Source organism: Gymnogyps californianus, chromosome 13 (genome assembly GCF_018139145.2).
Source record: "Gymnogyps californianus isolate 813 chromosome 13, ASM1813914v2, whole genome shotgun sequence".
Taxonomy (NCBI): domain Eukaryota; kingdom Metazoa; phylum Chordata; class Aves; order Accipitriformes; family Cathartidae; genus Gymnogyps; species Gymnogyps californianus.
Genome location: NC_059483.1, coordinates 17,861,753 through 17,881,786, shown reverse-complemented (window position 1 = coordinate 17,881,786; position 20,034 = coordinate 17,861,753). Strand labels below are relative to the sequence as shown.

Genomic DNA, 20,034 nt, shown 5'->3' with positions numbered 1-20,034 from the left:
TCACCTGCGTCTCACTGCCTCATCTTTGTGCTACCTGCCAGCCTGTCACAGACTTTCAAAATGCCTTGCTCTTGACTCAGTGGCCTGAACAATTGCTGTTAACGTAGCTGCTCTAATCAAATGGCTGTAGTATGTGCATGTGGCATTTGATGTCTTTGCGCTGTGTGTAGTGTGAAGGCTCAATAAAAGTCTGCAGCATGTGTAACTAACTGACTAACCAACTCACTGCAGGGGTGGTGCTCCTCTCTGTTCCTTTGCCTGCCCCGGGGGTGCAGCTCTGGGTGCACGACCGAGGAAGAGCCTGGTTTGCGTGTCTGAGAGACCAGGCCTGAGGCGTCCAGCACGGAGTAGTTTATGGCCATAGTGCAGGCAGGGGGGCACCTGGATGGAGCAGAAGGGGTGTTTGGGGGGGATGACTAACTGATGTGACTCGTACCTGAGCATGGGGGGAGTGTGAAGGTAGATGAGAAAGGGCTGGCCTTCCCCAGGGGCTGTCACACACTAAGACGGCTGGAGTGGGTGGCCGTGCGTCCCAGGGCTGGCTTTAACTGAGCCCTTGGTGCTGGAGGTGGGCGCTGGGGCACCTCGTACAGGACAGTGCATGGGGAGGGACCAGCCAAGACGGGCGCTGGGTGGGGGGCGAGAACGGGCTGGAGGCCCCACCTGCTGGGGGCCTGACGGGCAGCAGGCACCGGCGGGGTGCTCGGTGGGAGGCCGTGGCTGGGGGGGGGGGGTGAGGAGAGGGGCTGAGCCGCACTGACAGCCCGGCGGCGGAGGGCAGGCGCGGGCAGAGCCGGTGGCACTGAGCTGTCTCTTTATTTCTGTGCGCCCTCCGGGGCGCGGCGGGGCCCGGGCCGGGCCGGGGCCGCAGGGAGCGGCGCCTCACTGCGGGAAGCCGCGGGTGTCGGCGCAGGCGTCCGCCAGGAGCGAGTCCTGCGGGAGAGAGAGCGGGGTGAGCCCGGGCGGCTGAGGGCGCGGCGGAGGGGCGGGGCGGGGCGGGGCGGGGCTCACCTGCAGCGGCTCGTAGTCGGGGGCGTGGCCGCCGTAGAGCGGGTTGGGGATGGCGACGAGCGGCCGCTGGGGGCGGGGCCTGTCGGGGCGCGGCCCCGCGCGCTCCTGCTGCGGCACCGCCTCCTCCTCCTCCTCGTCCGCGTGGAGGTCCGCCTGGAAAGGGAGGCGCGGGATTGGCGGGGCTCCCCGGGGGGGCGGGGCTCCCCGGGGGTGGGCCTGGCCCTCGGCCGCCCCCTGTCGCCCGGGCGGAGCCCCCTTTCCCCTCATCACACCCACCCCATCACTCCCCCTCCACCCCGCCCAGTGCCTCTCCCACGCGTGGCTGCCCCCCACCACAGCCCCCAGTGCCCCTCAGGGCACCCCACAGCTGATCCGTGCTCTCCCAGACTCCATCCCCCTGCCCTCGCCCCAGAGAGGCCGCTGCCCTGCCCCTGACCCACTCCCCAGCCTGCAGGCTGCGCTTACCTGAAAATACCCGAACTGCTCCTCCCGCCGCCGCCTCTTCACACAGTAATAGGCGACGCCAGCGCCGGCAGCCAGCGCCAGCGCAAAGCACAGTGCTGACAACGTCCCTGTGGCCACGGAGCCCGACGCCTGCACCATGCTGTTCACCTGCGTCAAAAGACAGCGGCCCCATTACGGCACTCCCCTGGCACAGCCACCCTGCTGCGGAGCCCCACTGTGACCGTGGGCAGCCCAGCCGAAATGAGCCGTGCCAGGAGAGCAGAGAGGACGAGGCCAGCCCTGGGGATGACTCGGTCGCTTTGTCCCTGTTCCCAGGCCTGGCGCCTGCTGTTTCAGTGCCTTTCTTCCCCGTTCGTGCCCTCGGACACTCACCTGACCAAGATGAACAACGGGCGGTGGGATCCTCAGCGGCTCTGCAATCGCATGAATGATGCCGTTGAAAGCTATGATGTCCCACTCCACAATCATCGTGTCATTGATCCCCTTGGCATCCTACAGCACAGGACAGAGATGATGTCACCCAACCAGAAAGCCTCCCTGTGCTTCCCTATCTCAAAAGAGATGTGGTGAAAACCTGTGGGGGTTTTTTTGACCTCTGCCGAGGTTAAACCTACTGAGTGCTCTGTACTATTGCCCACTGGGAGGTCTGATACATGGAGGTCATATCCTGACTGGGACGGGATGATGGTGCCCGTTGTGAGGTTGAAGCTGAAGAGGACGACATTGTTGGACGACACATGGAGCTTCAGTTCTTCTCCTGTCAGCGTCTGAAAAAGCAACAGGGAGCAGAGATGAGAAACGGCTGAGCTGGCTCTCACCCCCTCCCTCCTGCTGTGTGCAGCCCCCACCTGGGCTAAGCCCAGACACTCTCCCCAGCCACAAGACAGCTCAATTCATGGGCAACATGGCACAAAACGACTCTGCAGAGAAGGGGGAGATAGATTGCCATCCTTAGAAATAGTCAAAGCTCAACTGGAGAAGGCTCTGAGCAACCTGACCTAAATGGCTCTTCTGAGTGAGGGGTTGGACTAGAGACCTCCAGCGGTCCCCTCTGACCTAAATTCCTCCTCCTTCCCCAGACTCTATTTCACGTCACCACCATGCCAGCTTTGGCGGACTCCTGCTCTCCTCTGGGGCTCTGATAGTTCGTTCCATGCACCCTCAAGCGACCGCTTGTCCCTGCTTGCTTACTTCATTGTCTGCGAAGCCAGAATTCAGAGGGACGAAGAGAGTTTTGGGAGCGGAGTCATCAGACAAATACATGAAAAAATCCAGTCCTTCTTCTGTGTCATCAGCAAAATTGAGCAACATCTGGAAAAGATGGGAGATCTTTCCCATCAGCACGCTGCCGGCAGCTCAATACTGTTACCTTCCCCAGCCCAGGAAACATCCCCCAGCCCTGGAAAGAAAATGCCTCTGTGTTTGTACTTCCTACGCCGCATGCAGACCAAACCACCACTTCTCCCTGTTGCGGCCGATCCCTTCCTCTGCCGTGTGGCCGGCTGCTGGCATACCGAAGAACCACGAGAGCATCACTTACGGAATAGAAGGTGGAGAAGCGAGCGTTGTCTGCGAGCACATCAGGGAGTTTGCCGCTGCACCAATACCCATCTCCCACGAACCCATCGCGGCAGGTGCAAGTCAGATCTGCAGGAACACCAAGATGTGACTTGACTCGCCAATGGTGGCTACACTGGCCACCTCTCCCTTGACTTCCGGATCCCCCTCAGCATGTTCCCTCCTGACGTGGGCATGGGGAGAAGGGGATGTGCTCGCCTGCCTGTGCTTCATGCTCCAAGGGCAGTTCTCTGCCTGCTGCCCTGACACACCTCTTGTGCCCGACAGGACTGTCCCCAGGAACCGCACTTGCGCCACTCACCCTTCTCCCGGTAGCAGAACGCATCCCAGGTCTCGCTCAGGTTGCTTCGGGAGCCATAGTCCACGATACCCACTCGGTTAGCCCCACAGCTGGGGTTGGGGTAGGCCGTGGGGTATCCGGCTGTGCCATTGTCCAGCCAACCCACCAAGCACAGATGGAATCCCATCTAGCAGAGGAAAATGAATGATTAGATTAAAAATAATCTCTCTGGCCCAGGTTTTCTGCCCTGATGCACACTCCCATCGTGCAGCTTTATCCGACATCCCCGCAACACCTAAAGGGCTGGGCACTGGCACTGCCAGAGGTCTCATCCCAATGTGACTGGCAAGACCCACCGGCCCTACTGGTTTCATGGATGTAGATGGAGCAAACAGGGCCTGGCCGAGGGGATGAGAGGTCACCCACCCACACATCATGGGCTCGCTACCGCTGGACCAGGCCCGGGGAGCAGCACTGCATGTCCCCACCCCACAAGGCGATGGAGCCAGCCCCTGCCCGACCACTGCATCCCCGCCCTGACCTGCTGTGCTGCCGAGAGCTGCTGGAAAGTGGCCAGGGAAGCGCCTTCTGCGGCACAGGCCGCCTGAGCCTGCTCATAAGTGAAGTCGTACTTTTTTCGGGGTGACTGCAGATGAAATACGCCCATAGTCTTATCTGCAACATACCAAGGCCAGGGAGCATCAGTACAGTATAGAGAGCGAGCAGCCTCCCTGGGGCAGTCGCGTGGGTCCCCTGTGTGAGCACAGACAGCACCACCAACGGAGGGTGCTCTGTGCTGCACGGCAGGGTGGGATGTGGACAATGCTCAAGTGAGCGCAAGGTGGGATGCAGCATGGCTTCCTCTGAGCTTCTCGCCTTCCACGAGGGAGTCAGTGCTTACTGGCAGTGTAATCCCACCAGAGGCCATCTCACGCGTCACGCAGGAGCAGACAAGGATGGCTCATCCTCCCCGTATGACATGTAGGGGAAAAGGGGAATGTGAAAACCAGACCAAGCTACAGACAAGTCCCCGGCCCCTTGGCCATCCCACCCTCCAGCTCTCCCGAGGGGTGCCCCAGCCAGAAGGTGAAGGATGAGGGAGTGTGACCTCTCCATGGAACAACACTGCGGGGTTGAGCACACTCACCATGAAAGTGCAGGTCGGTGCAAATGGCCTCCCGATGGCACCGCCCGTTGTCTTCCAGGCACCGGTCCGTGGGGGGGACGGCCTCTTCCAGGCACTGGATCCCGTCACCGACGTAGCCCTGCTTGCACTCACAGCGCCGCTCGTTCTGCAGCACAAAGAAAGGATGGCATTTGTGTGAGTGCAAACACACAGATGCCAGTTGGGTATCCTTGTATCCCTGTGAAGATGGGGGTGAGCCTTCAGAACGCCTCTACAGCCTGCTGGGCCTATGACAGAGCTATGGAAGGCCGCATTGCCTCTGTCCTATCCCCACATCCATCTGCACATGAACCAAAAAATGTCACACTGAATCCTTGTCACGCGCTGTTCGAAAGACAGCTGAGCTTCGAGGTACGTGGCTCATGATTCTTGCACTACATCATGCTCCCAGTCCCATCTTCTGGCCTGCAGTGAGAAGCTCTGGTTCCTCTGCAAAAATGGCTGCATTGTCCTTGAAGGACCATCCCAGAGCCCCCAAAACAGTCCAGAAATACCACAACTGACACAGGTTATGCCCCTTAGACAGAGGAATGGGGAAAAATGGCCTCAGCATAACATCACCAGGACCATCACCACAGCCAGGCAGCAGCCTGAGGGCATGGCCCCTGCCTGGCAGTAAGGACCTGCAGGATGAACGCAATAGCTGAGGGGACCAGCGAGGAGGGGCAGGCCTGGGGACTGCAGTAACGGGGGACACTGTCACATCGCTGTCCTCCAGCAGCCTGAAGCACCCCACGGCAGCCACCTGCGGTGTTCTCCCAGGCACGCAGATCTCCCCAGACCTAGGGCATGTACTCACCGGGCCGGTGCTGATGCAGTTGGCATGCTGGCTGCAGTCCCCATTCCTACCGTCCGCACACCTGTCTATGGGGTCGCAGACGTAGCCGTCGCCTCCGTATCCGGGAGCACAGGAACAGGAGACGTTCACACCAACCTGTGTGCACTGTGCGTGCCTGGCGCACCCCCCGTTGTCCTGGCTGCACATGTCAATCACTGCAGGGATAAAAGTGTTAGGTTAACCAAAAGACCTTGCTAGGTGTCCTGGTGGTCTGTCTGTCTTGCCAGTCGTCACACCAATATGGCCATCAGGAGATGGTCACCTGTTGTTGTCTTGCCATGTTGTCCACTTTCCCCTTCGCTCACCATTCCTCCACCCCAGCCCCTCGTGGCTCCCCCCTACCTGAGCACATTCTCCCATCGCCTTCGTAGTGTAGGTTGCATTCGCAGAGGTTGCCGGAGCGGCAGACAGCCTGGGGGTGGCACGGTGGAGAGCAGGTGGGCGTCATGACTGAAACCAGAATGCACACACAGGTCAGAATGATCTAAGGGCTGCAACACGGGCACGACTGCCATCGCCAGCCTCTGCCCCAGGCCACCTGCCCCACGCTCCCCCCTCTCTCCCCCTGTTCTTTTCTGCAGATCCCTTGCCCCAATGCAGAGGACCATTACTCCATCAGATATACCTCAGGCCTTCACCTCACCCTCAAGCTCTTCTTGGAGCACCTCTGAGCTCAGGGACTTGTTCATGATCAAGAGGAGCTTTCCTCCTCCTCCTCCTCCTCCTCACCACCCCAACCCTTGGGAAATTCAACAGCACGGGCCAGATCTCAGGATGAGCCCCGCAACTGAGAGCTCTGTTTTGGAGATATTTCTGACCAGCTGCTTGAACAATCCAGCTACTGGGAAAGCAGCCATATGGCACCGGGTCCCAGGAAATAGTAGGTGGTGGGGCTTGGCATCCCTCACCTAGCCTGATTTCGCAGCGGTCTCCAGTCCAGCCCTCAGCACAGAAGCAGAAGCCATCGCCATGCAGTCCTCCGTTGCACACGCCGTTCTCGGTACAGTTACACTCTGTGAGGAATGGATAAAAACACTGTCATGACATCCGCCTTGGTGGCAGTGAAAGGCCACACTCAGGCCATGGGACAGCCACGTGGCAGAAACGTGGCTTGTGTGGGCAGTGCATGAAGGCAGGCATGGCGGTACACGTGCATCCCTTCCTGTCGCTGCCAGCCCTGGCTCCCCGCCTCTGCAACACGCACCCTTCACAGAGGAGGGGAAGCTTCTCCGCACCCACAAAGCCCCATCATTCCCCTCCCCTGGGCATTTCTGGAGATGCGTTTTTCACTCTAAGTCCCTGCAAACGTACAGCCAAATATTCCTGGAGGCCCCGTAAGGCCCAGCTTGGGATGGGAGGATGGGGGACTCCCTTTTCCTTCCCTTTGCCTCACAGAGGCACAGGTCCCTGCTGAGCACGTCCCAGGAGATGCTCTTTCTGTACAGGGTTCATCACAACTTATGGATTTGTCTCCCTCCCAGCTCAAAATACATCTTAATACCTTCTGCCAGACTGGGGCTCTCAGCTGTGCTTGACAAACAAGAAGGGGTCTTTGACCCCGTGGCCTCGGCACAGAGGTGAGGTCATCGGCAGCATGGCTGCACTGGCCACAGCTCCCGGCACATGCCACACAGCCTTCTCAAACTACAGCTGGATTAACGGCTGTCCGGCCAAGAGCCCAGGGAGGGATGTCCCCAGCCCCAGAGGTCTGACCTGAGCGCTGTGGGGACCGATGCATATGTGGCAGTGCTGATTCCCATGCTGTAGGCTGCCAAGAGGTCAGCCCAGCACCTACCTCCCCCCTCTCCAAGCAGCACTGTGTGCTGCAGCCACCTCCGCACAAACCCTCTGCGTTGCTGCCACCCCACAGCTTCCCCCTTACCTCGGCAGTCTGGCCCGTATCTGCCCGGCGCGCACAGCTCACAGCTGGTCCCGATGAAAGCCTGGCTGCAGTTGCATCTCCCTGAGCCACCAACTTTGTCGTCGCAGGTACCACGGTTACTGCACGGTGCCTCCAGCCCTCCTGGGCACGCTGCAAATGGGGCACCTTAGTGAGGCTGCAGTGACAAAGTGACCCTGTGCAGGAGGGGAGCCACCCGCTGCCCCCACGCAGAGCCTGCACACCAGGTGCCACGTGAGCTGCTGCTTACGGGGTGCTCGGACCACAAAGCCTGCTTGGCAGTCTGGAGAGAGAGTGCTGGGGACATCCCATGACAATAAACCTTACGAACAGGGGTAGGAGGAATAAATTCCCAGCTTCCAGCCTGGGAAGACCCTCTGCTGCAATGTGCTGAGTCTGTGCTGGCCCACCCCATGCTAACCTGGCAGCAGACTCATCCAAGGACATGAAAGCTGCCCATGCACAATGCGCAGAAGGCAGATGCTAGGGAATGGCTGAGCATCGGCAACACCTAGAGGTGAGTGACATGTCTGACAGCCACCCCCAGCAGCCCCGTGCCCAGGGCTCTCCATGGGGACACATGGTTCTCCGAGGAATGGGAATTCCCTGTTACGATAGCATCCACACGCACTCCCAGGGGATTGTTCCCTGCAGCCTCTAGAGACTGGGGCTCCCTGCCTGGGGTTTTGCCCACCCTTCTCCAGGGAAGCACATTCATGGACGCCAGACGTCTGTGCTGAACCAGTAATGCCACCTTCCCACAAGAGAAAGGGCCACGGCAGGAAAGGGTTGTGTGGCTCCTTACCCTGACAGTCACGGCCATAGTGGTTTGCACAGCACTGGGGGACCCACTGGGTGGAAATACAGCTCCTCTTGCAGCCTCGTTTCAGAGGCCCCCTGGAAGAGAAGTGTCTTCTGAAGGAGTCCCACGGGGAGGGTGGCCAGGACGGCCGCAACAGGGAGTTGCGGTGAAACAGAAAAGTGTTTCTCAACAGCTGGTTTCCATAATAGTAGCAGCGCTTGGTTTCCCCCTGCGAGGAAACAGGCAAAACACAGAGTTTGCCACATTGGTCACTGATGTCTCACCTTGACTTTTCTTGTGCCACTCATTCAGTTTTATGAGAAGTAACAGAGGCTTCCTAACATGCGATGGGGCTGGTGACAGAGGAGCCACAGATGTACCTCAGGGACATGCCAGAAGCCCAGCAGAGAGAGACAACGGGTGATGCAGTGAGACTGGGGTACAACCACTGCCCCCCAAGGCTACTCTCCATCTGATCCCTGGTCCATCTTCAGCAGCCAGGCTGAGCTCTTTTGCTATAAAGCACCCAGAGAAGCCCCCAGTGCTGTTGCAGGGACCCCTGCAGCCCCTGTCACCCATACAGGGATTGACCAAACAAAGACCATTGGAGCCCCTGACCCCATGTTGCCCAGCCCAGCTCCTGCCCTACGGGACCGTGTGACTTGGGGCAAGGCATGGACAATGCGAGCGAGCCGAGGGACTCGCCACATGCAGGTGTGCCTTCATTTTGCTGCTAAAACATGAGGGGGGTGTGGGTATTGTCATTAGTCCTGTAACAGGCCTGCTTGGTGACAAAGCTGTGAGCTTTACCCGTTGAACGGAGCCAGCAGGGCAGGGTGGCTCAAAGCCACAGAGTCCGCAGCTCTCTGTAGATCCCTGTGGAGGGGAGAAAGAAACCTCACAACAACTCAATATGTGCTTCTGCCTCTCTCGGCTGCTTGGAGCTTTGCCGAGGAAGAGCAGCAAGCCCTCCCGACATCCCTCTTCCCAAGCATGGGACTCAACAGGTGGCATAGATCCTCACCGGCCTCATCGCAAGTGCTCACCTGCAGCTCAACAAAGACAAACTCATCACACCGAGATCCCAGATCTGGTGGCTCCAACAGCCTATCGATGCCATAAGCAATGCCCCCATTGAATTCCATGTGCCTCTGGATGATGGTGGCATCGCCGTTCCCCACCAGAAGCTCCCCCTGCCAGAGGAAGAAAGCAACTTGTGATCCTGGCACATCCTACATCCTGGCTGCACCACCCAAAAGTTGCCCTTTTTGGCTGCCACAACTTCTCAATCACCTCAAGAACTCTCCAAAATCTCTGTGCTCATGTCCCTGACCACCCTTCCCGATTGCCACTTTTCATCACCATCTCTCCTAAGAAATGGCCTCTGTCCATGCAACACGTGCTCTGTAAAGGTCATGGCACCATGCGGTTGGCTTTGCAACCTGGTCATCGTGAAGTGCATGTGCAGGTACCACATGCCTCTGCACTTTTCTGCCAGCTGGCCACAGAGTCTTGAGCCTCTCTACAGGCTCAGCTGTAGCCAGGGGAATGGGGTGTCTCAGCCTGCAAGCACTCCAACTCTGTGTTCGCTTCCTGCCGGTGACCCACATGGAGCATCAGTTGCCCCGTGGCTATGCCCAGGGACACTTGCTCAGCGGAAAGCTGAGCCCAGCATCGCCATCACTCACCACGTGGTTTTGCTGCAGCTGAACGAGACAGTGGAGCCGTGCATGGTCCGTATGGATTCAACTTGGGGCACATTACCAGCAACAATCTAAGAGGGAAAAAGAAGTATGTGAAGGGAGAGACAGGCAAAACCGGCAGTTCATACTTCTAACGGGACGCTGCCTGGTGAGGACAGGGGTCAGCAGCCACACTGAGAGGGGCTGTGACATGGCAGCACATGAAGCCAGCGTGGGTGGAACAGCATAACTATGCTGGGTTAGTCCCAGATTCCTGAACAGTGAGAGACCAGCGTGCGTAAGCAGGCCCTGGTTTTGCTCAGCTGGACTCTTCCCTTGTTCGTCATCCCTATAGACAAAAGCCTGCTTGTGAGCCTCGCATTGACACTCTGGCAGTGATGTGGCCTCCCTAAGAAGCTGATGACAGAAGGTTTCAGCTCGGCCACGCTGCACCAGAGGTTCATGATGAAGCGGTAGTTGCCTCAAATGCTCAAACAGCTTTGGGTCTCTCAAGACAACTAATATGCTGCGTGTTCTACAGCAGCAAAATATTTGGCAAGGTCGCTCTGGCGTAACCATGGCACCACATGCGGCCTCGGGAAGTACGAGCCTGTTTGTTCTCACACTTACCTTTGTGTCCCTGATCATGTGTGCTTTGAGGTAGGAGGCCAGCACGTCCCGATGCTCTCTGTGGTACAGCCACTTCTGCCTTTTCTCCGAGAGGGTGTTAAACGCAGCATCTGTGGGCCACAGCATGGTGAAGGGTCTATGCAGGGGGTCACTAACCAGTGGCAGCAGCTCCGCGTCCTGTCCGAGATAAGACGGGATACAAAGAAAAAGCCACAAGCCAAAACTGAACGTGCACGTGTACACACCACCTCCCCACAGAGCAGCAGGAGTCAGGTTGCTCACCTGCAGCAGCTTGCTATAAATGGTGTACCCAAAGGCCTCTGCCACTTCTGTGATATTTTGCTGCAGAAGGAAGAAAGCAAACAACTGTCACTAAGAGGTCCCCCTCCAGGACCTGGAGGAGCAATGCAGGGGAGAAACCAGACAGTTAACAACTACAGTAGCTAAACACAAGTTTATCTCTGTCATCATGACGCTGATGGATTTGGCCTGGGAGCGCTGGCATTCAGCAGCCACCACTTTTCTGATTCATCCTGGGTAGGTGCTGCTATGGCAGGAGCTGGGATGAATTTCAGCACTCTTGTGCTGTACAGAAAATGTGTTATCTTCTGTAAAGCGCAGGATCTATAAGCTCCTAGCGCTTATTTGAGGAGTACCAGAGAGACACTGGCAATCTCACCCTGCAATCTGCTCTGCACTGGAAAAGGAGTGTGATGGTTGGCTTGGGACATGATCCCCCTGCCTACATCCAGCACTGTTGTTCCCTAGTGATGGATAAGGCTCATTCTGTCCCAAATATGGCTGTACCACCAATGCTGTCACCTTCACAAGCCAAATCCGTGCCCTCAGACAACCCCTACACAGCTATGAACAGGGAGGAAGAGCACCCCATGTGGCCTTGGGCTGAGGGCTTATCAGGGACAGCACTATCAGAGCTGTTGGGAGAAAGATCCTAGCTCTGTTCTCAGCACAGCAGTTATCAGGGCACAGTCACTGCTTCAGCCTTACCCGAGAGATCTTTGAGGAAATGTTACGGTCCACCAGGTCACTTGGAATGAGGATCTTGTTGATGAAATGAATGACCCCGTTCACGCCGATGATGTCACTCACGACCACTTTGGCTTCCTCATTGAGATAGATGCTATTCTGAGAGAGAAGGGATGCGGTGAGGTATTCACACCCACAGCACCGCCCTATGAGCCATCTGCGGGCCCTAGGCAAGTCACTTGCCACAACCACAGTGGCCTTCAAATGACAGCAAAAGTGACATCCTGACAAGTGGGACAGGGAAGGGAAATGTGGCGGAGAACTACCTCTTCCACTGTGATGTTTATTTTGTGGCCAGATAAAGACGTAAGGGACTCCTGGTCTTCCAGGTCACTGGACAGCAATTTCTGGCAACCCACCATGTGGTAGCGAAGCAGGTCCCGGAGGAGACCTCTGCTCCTCCACTCCTCAAACTACAGACAGAAAACAAGAATGAGGTCACATTGGGGCACTTTGCCTTGCAGGGGGGGCCCCCAGACCCGATGAGGGAGACCTGGATTGTCCAAGCCCCCTCTGACCCATCCCTGCAGGAAAGCCAGTCCTGCCAAAACGTGGTGAATGCACAAAACCATTTGAGAGCTTTGGGAAATTTCAACCAGCTTCACAAAACCAGCATTCAGGTCCCTTGATGGAGGACAAATGACCACATTGGCCTTGAGGAAGTGATGCCTGGGATATGCGGTCATTGGGAATTGCTCCTTTATTGGGTGTATGGGGAGCCCACGAGAAAAAGGTTGGGACTAGCAGTGTGACGCTGCACAATAGGACTTGTCATTGATGGTATTAGGATATTCCATTACACCAACACCAAAAAGCTGTTGGTTAAGAACCTGGTTCACAGTCATGAATAAGGATCTCTCCTCCCTCAGGTCTCCACTTGCCCCAGACATCCCACTTGTTGGGACTAGAAGGAAGGGACCAATGGAAGTGGAACGGCAGGACCTGAGGCACAGAGAAGGAATAAGAGGTCATTGTCACAGATGCCTTGAAGCCTTGCTGTTACCAGCCCCTAATAGCCGTGGGCAAGGGAAGTCACCACACATCACTGATGTGGCACAGTGCCTCTGAGGACCATGAGAGAGGGTCTCCAGTAAGGGTCTCCTTACAACAGGAGCCATGTCCATTCCTGCTCAGACTGTCTCTGCAGTGAGTCAGCCTTCAAACCTCTGCTCTTACACCGATGGAGAATGGGGGATGCCTTTAACCCTCTGCAGTGCAGCCCCTTTGCTTCAATTCACTGGGCAGAACAGCCCAGAGGGGACATTGCCACAACTGGAGCTTGCCAAACACCTGACAGCTCTTGGGATGGGAGGACACTTACCGTTGTGGTGTTTCCTATGAAATCTGTCCGTGGGACGAAGACAGTGAAAGGCCCTGCCCCACTGAGCTCCTTGATGTTTTCCGCCTGTGGTAGAAGAGCATTTGTGGGAAGGGAAACAGAAAACACAGTTCCAGTTAGCAAGACCCTTTGCAGGAAACCCTAAGTGGGATCTACTACACAGAGACAAGGACAAAGCTGTTTGTCACCAACCAGTATCATCTTAAAGAACACGGATGCATCTTCGATCCTTCCAAGCTCCTTAAACAAAGAGAAACAGCTGGTGTTAGCACAGTCCCTTCAACTTGCTCCTCACCAGCCAGCACAGTGACCTGCTCCTTCCACTCCAGGTCACCCTCCCACCCCAATGAGACACCGGTTCTCCTGACACACTATAGTGATCTTTCCCTCCCTCCCTTGCCAGCACTGCAGGTATGGAAGACGTGGAGGTTACAAAGCAGGCAGTGACCTCTGCCTGGACCATTCACATCGCAGATGCTGCAGGATGGAGCGGACAGAGAGATGAAAGCTGGCTGCTTCTGCAGCAGCTGTCTCATAGGTTTAACTGCCCCTGTGCTCATGGGACACCTCAAGTGCTTCACAATACCTCCGCTTTAACCTCACTGTGCTGCCACTACCAGTTCTGGGATGCTATCCAGAGTGGCAGACATAGTCTTGGCAGGGCAAACTCCCTCTCCTTACCACACTAACTTTCAGTAAGAGCAGAAGCACAGAACTGAGGCCATCTCTTTTCTCCCAGCTCTGCTGTGGGGATGACAGCTTTTATTTGCCACTACCAGAAAAGGTCACCAGTTTGCCCAAGGACAGCCGTTGTATTGGCAACAGAGCCGGAGATAGGCTGCTGCCCTCCAGACTGGATCCCAAGTCCTGGCATGGCCACAGGGGACAGCTGCCCTAATTCCACAGACCGGGAGAAGTGGGTTCCCTTGGGAAAAAAAAAATTACTCCCATTCTCTTATAACATTAAGAGAACAGGACACTGGAGGTACGGCCAACGTTGCTGACAGAGCAGCAGAGTGTTCACATCATGACTCCCTTTGGAGCAAAGTCACTTTACTGTGATTCTCTCCCACAGCTGGCACACCAAATACACCCACGATTTATGGATAGTTTGCCTCAAAGCACCTGCCTCCACTCCTACACCACACACGTGTCGATATGACACTACAGATCTGCTCACCTGCAGCTTACACTTGGAGGGGAGGGAGCGGTTTGCTGCAGGGCAGGGGGCCCAAACACAAAAGATGCTGTGCATGCTCCTCACCTGATACACTTTGCCATGGCAGGTGAAGCCATCTCCGACACTGTGCCAAGAGCAGGAGCAGTTTCGAGTGCCAGGGCCCGTGTACTTGCAGAGCCCAAATGGACTACAGCCTCCGTTGTTCTAGCAAGAAAAGCAAAAGGCTTGCATGGAGGGGCATCACCAACAATTTGAACAGCCACTTGCATGCGGGAGCTGCTAACTACATCCAGCCCAGTGGAAAGGAAACCATTCCTCCCATCTGTCTAGTGCCTTAGAATAAACCTCACTCAAATCCTCAAGGGCTTTTCAGCACCAAATCGTCCCATGAAACAAGACTTTTGGAACCAGAGTGATGACAAAACCCAAGATTCAGAGAAACATTTTGACATGGCAGTGATGCCATGAGCACAGATTACTCTTAAGCTTTTGAGCATGTCCCACACAAAATGGATGCAGAGAAACAAGCCCACATGCCTCCAACCCTAGGTCAGTGTTTCTACACTGCTTCTCCCACAAGAGGGAGTGCCAGATGGCCGACACACTTGCAGGTCATTGCGAGAGGCAATGGAAACCAAACACACCAGGAAATCCCTTCGGTATTTAAAAGGCAAGACAGCCAGCTCTAAACAAGCAGGCTAACCCTGTTCTTGCTGTTAACTGTTGGGAGAAAGGAACGCTTCAAGGCTGTGGCCTTCGCCTCTGCTAACAGCAAAATGCAGACATACCTGTTCACACAAGTTGATGGGGTTGCACTGGCTCACGCCATCCCCACTGTAACCAGGAAGACAGTTGCAGGCAACCTGGAGGGAGAACAGATGCTCAGTCTGAAACTTGGACCCAATAAAGAAAACACACAACGGCTGAGCTGGATGGAAAGCATGTGGTATAGCACCCATCACTACATTCATGAATAACCATGCTTGTGTCAACAACAAATATAACTCGAGACTGCCTCTAGCCTCTGGCCAACAGAAGGCATCTGCTTTCAAGGAAACAGCAATCTTCTCATACCCTTCCCAGGCAACTTTTCTATGTGGAAGGTAATAAGCACAAGGCAGCGCACTGCAATGGAAAGGATTGTCTCTAAGAGAATTACACAGCTGTGACAACCTCGATAATAATGTTGCACTGACATCCATCTTACATACTCACCTTCCTTGGGCCTGTTTTAATGCACTCTGCGTTGGTGTGGCAGCCCCCGTTGCTTTCGAGACAGAGATCAATTTCTGCGGCAAAACAATAAGGCCACATTATTGCTGAGGGCTGCTCAAGGCAGCCGGGAATCGGTGACCAAAGAGGTATTGGGAAAGCAACAGGGAGGACCTTCCCAGCTGGGGAAACATTTTGGTGGAAAAGTGACTTGTGACAGCAAAGGAATAGGGAACAGCTGCAAGTTCTACTCCTGCCACACGTGGGTCTGAGTTGTGATAAATCTGCCCACAGAAAATCCCACACCCGCCTGGGTGTGCTTTAAAGGGTATGAGAGGACTGGACTCTCCCACAGCTCCATCTTCATCTCAGAGCACCACTGTGGGAGACTGCCCTCACCCTCTGTCTCTGGACCTCTCCACGACACGCATCAGGGCAAGAAACCTCTTAGGGCTCTTTTGGTTTGAGACCAAAACACTGGTCTGAGGCCATCCAGCGAGACAGGTGCCAAGGGCAGCGTGGGCTCTCTGCCCAGTTTTGGGTGGCACTGTGCTGGGACAGTGATGACCACTTCACTAATCATGACTTGGGAGAATGCTGAGCACATACCTACAGGTATGTATGTACACGCGTACACGTATGTGTGCATACACCTCAACAAAAAGCAGAAAGACAGTTGAATCAAGATCAGCCAGCAATTACTTGCTTTGAAATAATCACTGCATGAACAAAGTGAAAGGAGAATTGAGTTATTCAACACTTTAACCTGAAATTTTAATGCTTTTAGTCTGAAATTCCCCTTTGCATGGATGATGCCTCACCGCTATCACCAAAACATGCACTGAGCACTCACCCATGCAGAGCGTCCCATCTCCAGCGTAGCCTTCCTTACAAACACAGGTTCTCTCTCCTGGGGACACTTTAGTACACACAGCATGTATGGAGCAGCCACCATGATCGACAGTGCATGGATCTATTTCTGTGACCACAAACAAGAGAAGCAGAGTCAGCTCAGAGCATCTAGGAAAGATGAACTGTGCCAGAATGATCATCCATCTTAACAAAAATCACAACATCTTATTAAAATCCCTTTGTTTCTTGATGAAACTGTGGGTCCTTTAAAGGCATGAGGCCTCATCCAGATCTGAGAGAGGCCAGTCCAAAAGTCATGCTGAGCTTAAGTAACCCCCAAATTGGACTAAGAAGTCTTTCCATCACAGCATTTGCTCACTGAGGACTAATGGCTAGACAACAAAAAAAAATATTTTCCTGCACAATGTAAATGTTTTTTTTTTTTTTGCTTTTTTCCCCCCTCACTCATTTTCAAACAAGGGCAATACTGAAAAGAAACTGTGATATCTACCAGTGTTTTGACTGTTATAATTTTATCACTCTGAGTGTTTTTTTTCTTGTCTGTTTGCTTTTGACATAGACCAGGTTTGTATGTAGCTCTAGAGCAGTATCCTGAAATCCTACCTCATTTTGGTACAACTGCTGCTCTGCTTCTACCCGATTTTGGCATGGCCAGCAAATAGGAGGAGCACAAAATTCTAGGCAATTGAAGCATCCATATTCCAGGGATTCACGGACAAAATTGTTATATCTTTGCCACCATTGCTGTGGTATCAGAACTAATATAACCCATTCATGTGCATCTCTCTCCGCAAGCAATAAGAACTGCCCTGCTACACTTGCCTGCCTTTTTATCCCTCTCTCACAGGCTCTAGCGACACCAAGAGCATCCTGTGTAAAGCTCTGGACTGGAAAACTTCTCTACCAAAGCATGGCAGAGTTCATGGTCGATGGCTGAGAGGAAAAGAATTTGAATGATCTTTCCCCTGGCAACATCATGCCATTTATTTCACAAACAAAACCCTTGTCTTTGTGTAGCTTCAACAAGTGTTTGCAAGCCTTGAATCTTGCCCACACTTGCTGGACATACCTGCGCAATGGGTCCCATTCCCTGTGTATCCAGCAGAGCAGAAGCACATAGGTGGGGAATCTGTGGAACTATTGAGGCAGCTGAAACAAGAAAGGGATAAACAATCACTGACGACCTCCCAATTTGCTCGGCCCATGGGAAACACTATACAAGCCTGGTGTACGCAAGTTAGAGACGACAATGACCACAGGAGGAATATGCCTGAAGTTGCTGTGTATTTCTTTACAGCACCAAATACTCAAGTCACGCTGGCCAAGGAGCTGGCATCCAGGCACAGGCTTCACACCTTGCACAGTGCACCTTCACCATGCCCATGTGCTTCTGCACGGTACAACGGAGATGGCTGGGTCGCGGTACCACAAAATAGGAGACCAGATAATGGATGGAGAAGGCAGCAAGAGGGAGTCATCACAGCCCATCAGGCTATTTAATTCCTCGGCGGGGGCAGGCAAGGCAGAAAGGGCTTGTAAATGGCTGGTTGATTTGCTCCATGAATAAGGCCAGACTTGGAGGACTTTGGAGTCTCTGCTTTCTCCCATCCACACATGCAGAAGGAACTTGGAAAGAATTTATGCTCAGACAGAGAAAATCCTTGGGGAAATTGGATGCAGCTTAGCACCAAAGAGAGTTCCCAGAATGGAACTGACATTTATGCATCTTTAAATGAGTAGGTACCTTCTCCCAGCCCTCTGTGAAGCCCTAAACACAAAATCACCTCTATGTAAAACACATACAAACACACACGGCTTTCTCAGAATGACCCAGCCCCTTGTCTGTACTTACTTGGCCATTTGATGGCAAGTGTTATTGCATAAGTCAATCTCGATTCCTGCAAGAGAAAACACAAACGTGACTTGGCATTTTCAATTTAGCACTTGCTGGGGCCATTTCTGCCGTCTAGAGTAAAGGACCCTGCAAACAGCCTCACTGCCACACTTGTGGTGCCCTGACTGATGATGGGACACAACAGCAGTTATGCTAACTCTCCTGTCCTACGTAACAGCAGGAAAACCTCATGGGATTTATGTTTTGGCACTTCACAATGGAGTGAATTCGATGTTCTCTGTCTGAGCTAATGGTTCGATTTGAACCTATTGGCATGGTCTCCAGACGGCTAGGAATGAAACAAGGACTGACACCTTGTTAATCCAGACATACAGGGCCATTTGGCTTTGCCCCTTTCGAAGCAAAAAGATGAACTTTTTTCATGCTTTACACTTACACTAGATAGGACAGCTCCACTCAATTTCCATTTCTAAATGGTCCCAAAACATTTGACTTCACTAGAAAATCAATCTTTGTGTGTAAACCTTTGTATTGGGTTTGCGTGGCAAGGTTTTGGTAGTGGGGGGGGCTATAGGGGTGGCTTCTGTGACAAGCTGCTAGAAGCTTCCCCTATGTCCGATAAAGTTAATGCCAGCGGGTTCCAAGACGGACCCGCCGCTGGCCAAGGCCGAGCCAATCAGCCACAGTGGTAGCGCCTCTGGGATAACATATTTAAGAAAAGCAAAAGAAGTTACACGCAGTTGCAGCCAGAGAGAGAGCGGAGTGAGATGATGTGAGAGAAACAACTCCGCAGACACCAAGGTCAGTGAAGAAGGAGGAGGAGGAGGTGCTCCAGGTGCCGGAGCAGAGAGATTCCCCTGCAGCCCGTGGTGAAGACCATGGTGAGGCAGGCTGTCCCCCTGCAGCCCATGGAGGTCCACGGTGGAGCAGATATCCACCTGCGGCCCGTGGAGGACCCCACGCCGGAGCAGGTGGATGCCCGAAGGACGCTGTGACCCCATGGGAAGCCCGCGCTGGAGCAGGCTCCTGGCAGGACCTGTGGACCCGTGGAGAGAGGAGCCCAGGCTGGAGCAGGTTTGCTGGCAGGGCTTGTGACCCCGTGGGGGACCCACGCTGGAGCAGTCTGTTCCTGAAGGACTGCACCCCGTGGATGGGACCCACGCTGGAGCAGTTCGTGAAGAACTGTAGCCCACGGGAAGGACTCATGTTGGAGAAGTTCGTGAAGGACTGTCTCCCGTGGGAGGGACCCCACGCTGGAGCAGGGGAAGAGTATGAGTCCTCCTCCCCGTGAGGAGGAAGGAGCGGCAGAAACAACGTGTGATGAACTGACCCAAACCCCCATTCCCCGTCCACCTGCGCCGCTCGGGGGGAGGAGGTAGAGAAAATAAGGAGTAACGTTAAGCTTGGGAAGAAGGGAGGGGTGGGGGGAAGGTGTTTTAAGATTTGGTTTTATTTCTCATTATCCTGCTCTGATCTGACTAGTAATAAATTAAACTAATTTTTCCCCAAGTCGAGTCTGTTTTGCCCGTGACAGTAATTGGTGAAGTGATCTCCCTGTCCTTATCTCGACCCACGAGCCTTTCGTTTTATTTTCTCCCCCTGTCCAGCTGAGGAGGGGGAGTGACAGAGCAGCTTTGGTGGGCACCTGGCATCCAGCCAGGGTCAACCCACCACAACCTTTAAAATCCCAAAGTATTTAGGAGCTCAGGTTCCTCCCCGCCCCAATGGTAATCATAATCCCAAATCTCAGGAACAACCATCTTCAACGTATTACTCTGACATACAATGACAGATTTATGAGAACTGCAGACCATGGCCTGGAGCTCACCTAAATCAATGGATCTGTGAGCAGAAAGAGCAACTCAGCAGACACACTGGGGCCCTTTGGAGGCTTCAAAACAAGCCCTGCCACCTTCTTAGGCAAGTAACAGGAGTCATGGTCAACCCAGTCTGGTTGGGAGCTTCCATCTCTCTCTCCCATGGCAAGAGGCTGTTCTTGAGTGCCTTAAATCTCAGTGGAGATGGAAGCAGGGGATATACTTTTCTCTATATGAATTTCACCCAAATAACTCGAGGGCTCATGTGCTGTTGGAGAAGTCACACCGCAAATGCAGCTTGTGTGCAGGAATGAGCTAGCACAGTCTGATAAGCTTTCA

At 54.3% G+C, this 20,034-nt stretch overlaps 1 protein-coding gene across 1 annotated transcript in view; it reads right to left on the bottom strand.

Moving 5' to 3' along the window:
- Positions 1 to 740: 740 nt before the first annotated feature.
- STAB1 (stabilin 1) overlaps positions 741 to 20,034 on the bottom strand; it is a 67,170-nt gene continuing 47,876 nt past the window's right edge. The window contains exons 40-70 of the mRNA XM_050904418.1: positions 17,876 to 17,921; positions 17,093 to 17,172; positions 16,004 to 16,129; positions 15,154 to 15,227; positions 14,727 to 14,801; positions 14,023 to 14,142; positions 12,951 to 12,998; positions 12,741 to 12,824; positions 11,686 to 11,832; positions 11,381 to 11,518; positions 10,655 to 10,714; positions 10,373 to 10,549; positions 9,752 to 9,834; positions 9,394 to 9,397; positions 9,107 to 9,253; positions 8,871 to 8,936; positions 8,064 to 8,289; positions 7,241 to 7,390; positions 6,267 to 6,371; positions 5,701 to 5,808; positions 5,320 to 5,513; positions 4,482 to 4,626; positions 3,876 to 4,009; positions 3,356 to 3,521; positions 3,017 to 3,123; positions 2,668 to 2,787; positions 2,091 to 2,243; positions 1,849 to 1,968; positions 1,477 to 1,623; positions 1,012 to 1,164; positions 741 to 933 (exon numbers count right to left, since the gene is read on the bottom strand). Coding sequence (XP_050760375.1) covers positions 883 to 933; positions 1,012 to 1,164; positions 1,477 to 1,623; positions 1,849 to 1,968; positions 2,091 to 2,243; positions 2,668 to 2,787; positions 3,017 to 3,123; positions 3,356 to 3,521; positions 3,876 to 4,009; positions 4,482 to 4,626; positions 5,320 to 5,513; positions 5,701 to 5,808; positions 6,267 to 6,371; positions 7,241 to 7,390; positions 8,064 to 8,289; positions 8,871 to 8,936; positions 9,107 to 9,253; positions 9,394 to 9,397; positions 9,752 to 9,834; positions 10,373 to 10,549; positions 10,655 to 10,714; positions 11,381 to 11,518; positions 11,686 to 11,832; positions 12,741 to 12,824; positions 12,951 to 12,998; positions 14,023 to 14,142; positions 14,727 to 14,801; positions 15,154 to 15,227; positions 16,004 to 16,129; positions 17,093 to 17,172; positions 17,876 to 17,921 — 3,554 coding nt within the window. The 3' untranslated portion in view covers positions 741 to 882. The remainder of the gene's footprint in view (positions 934 to 1,011; positions 1,165 to 1,476; positions 1,624 to 1,848; positions 1,969 to 2,090; positions 2,244 to 2,667; positions 2,788 to 3,016; positions 3,124 to 3,355; positions 3,522 to 3,875; positions 4,010 to 4,481; positions 4,627 to 5,319; positions 5,514 to 5,700; positions 5,809 to 6,266; positions 6,372 to 7,240; positions 7,391 to 8,063; positions 8,290 to 8,870; positions 8,937 to 9,106; positions 9,254 to 9,393; positions 9,398 to 9,751; positions 9,835 to 10,372; positions 10,550 to 10,654; positions 10,715 to 11,380; positions 11,519 to 11,685; positions 11,833 to 12,740; positions 12,825 to 12,950; positions 12,999 to 14,022; positions 14,143 to 14,726; positions 14,802 to 15,153; positions 15,228 to 16,003; positions 16,130 to 17,092; positions 17,173 to 17,875; positions 17,922 to 20,034) is intronic.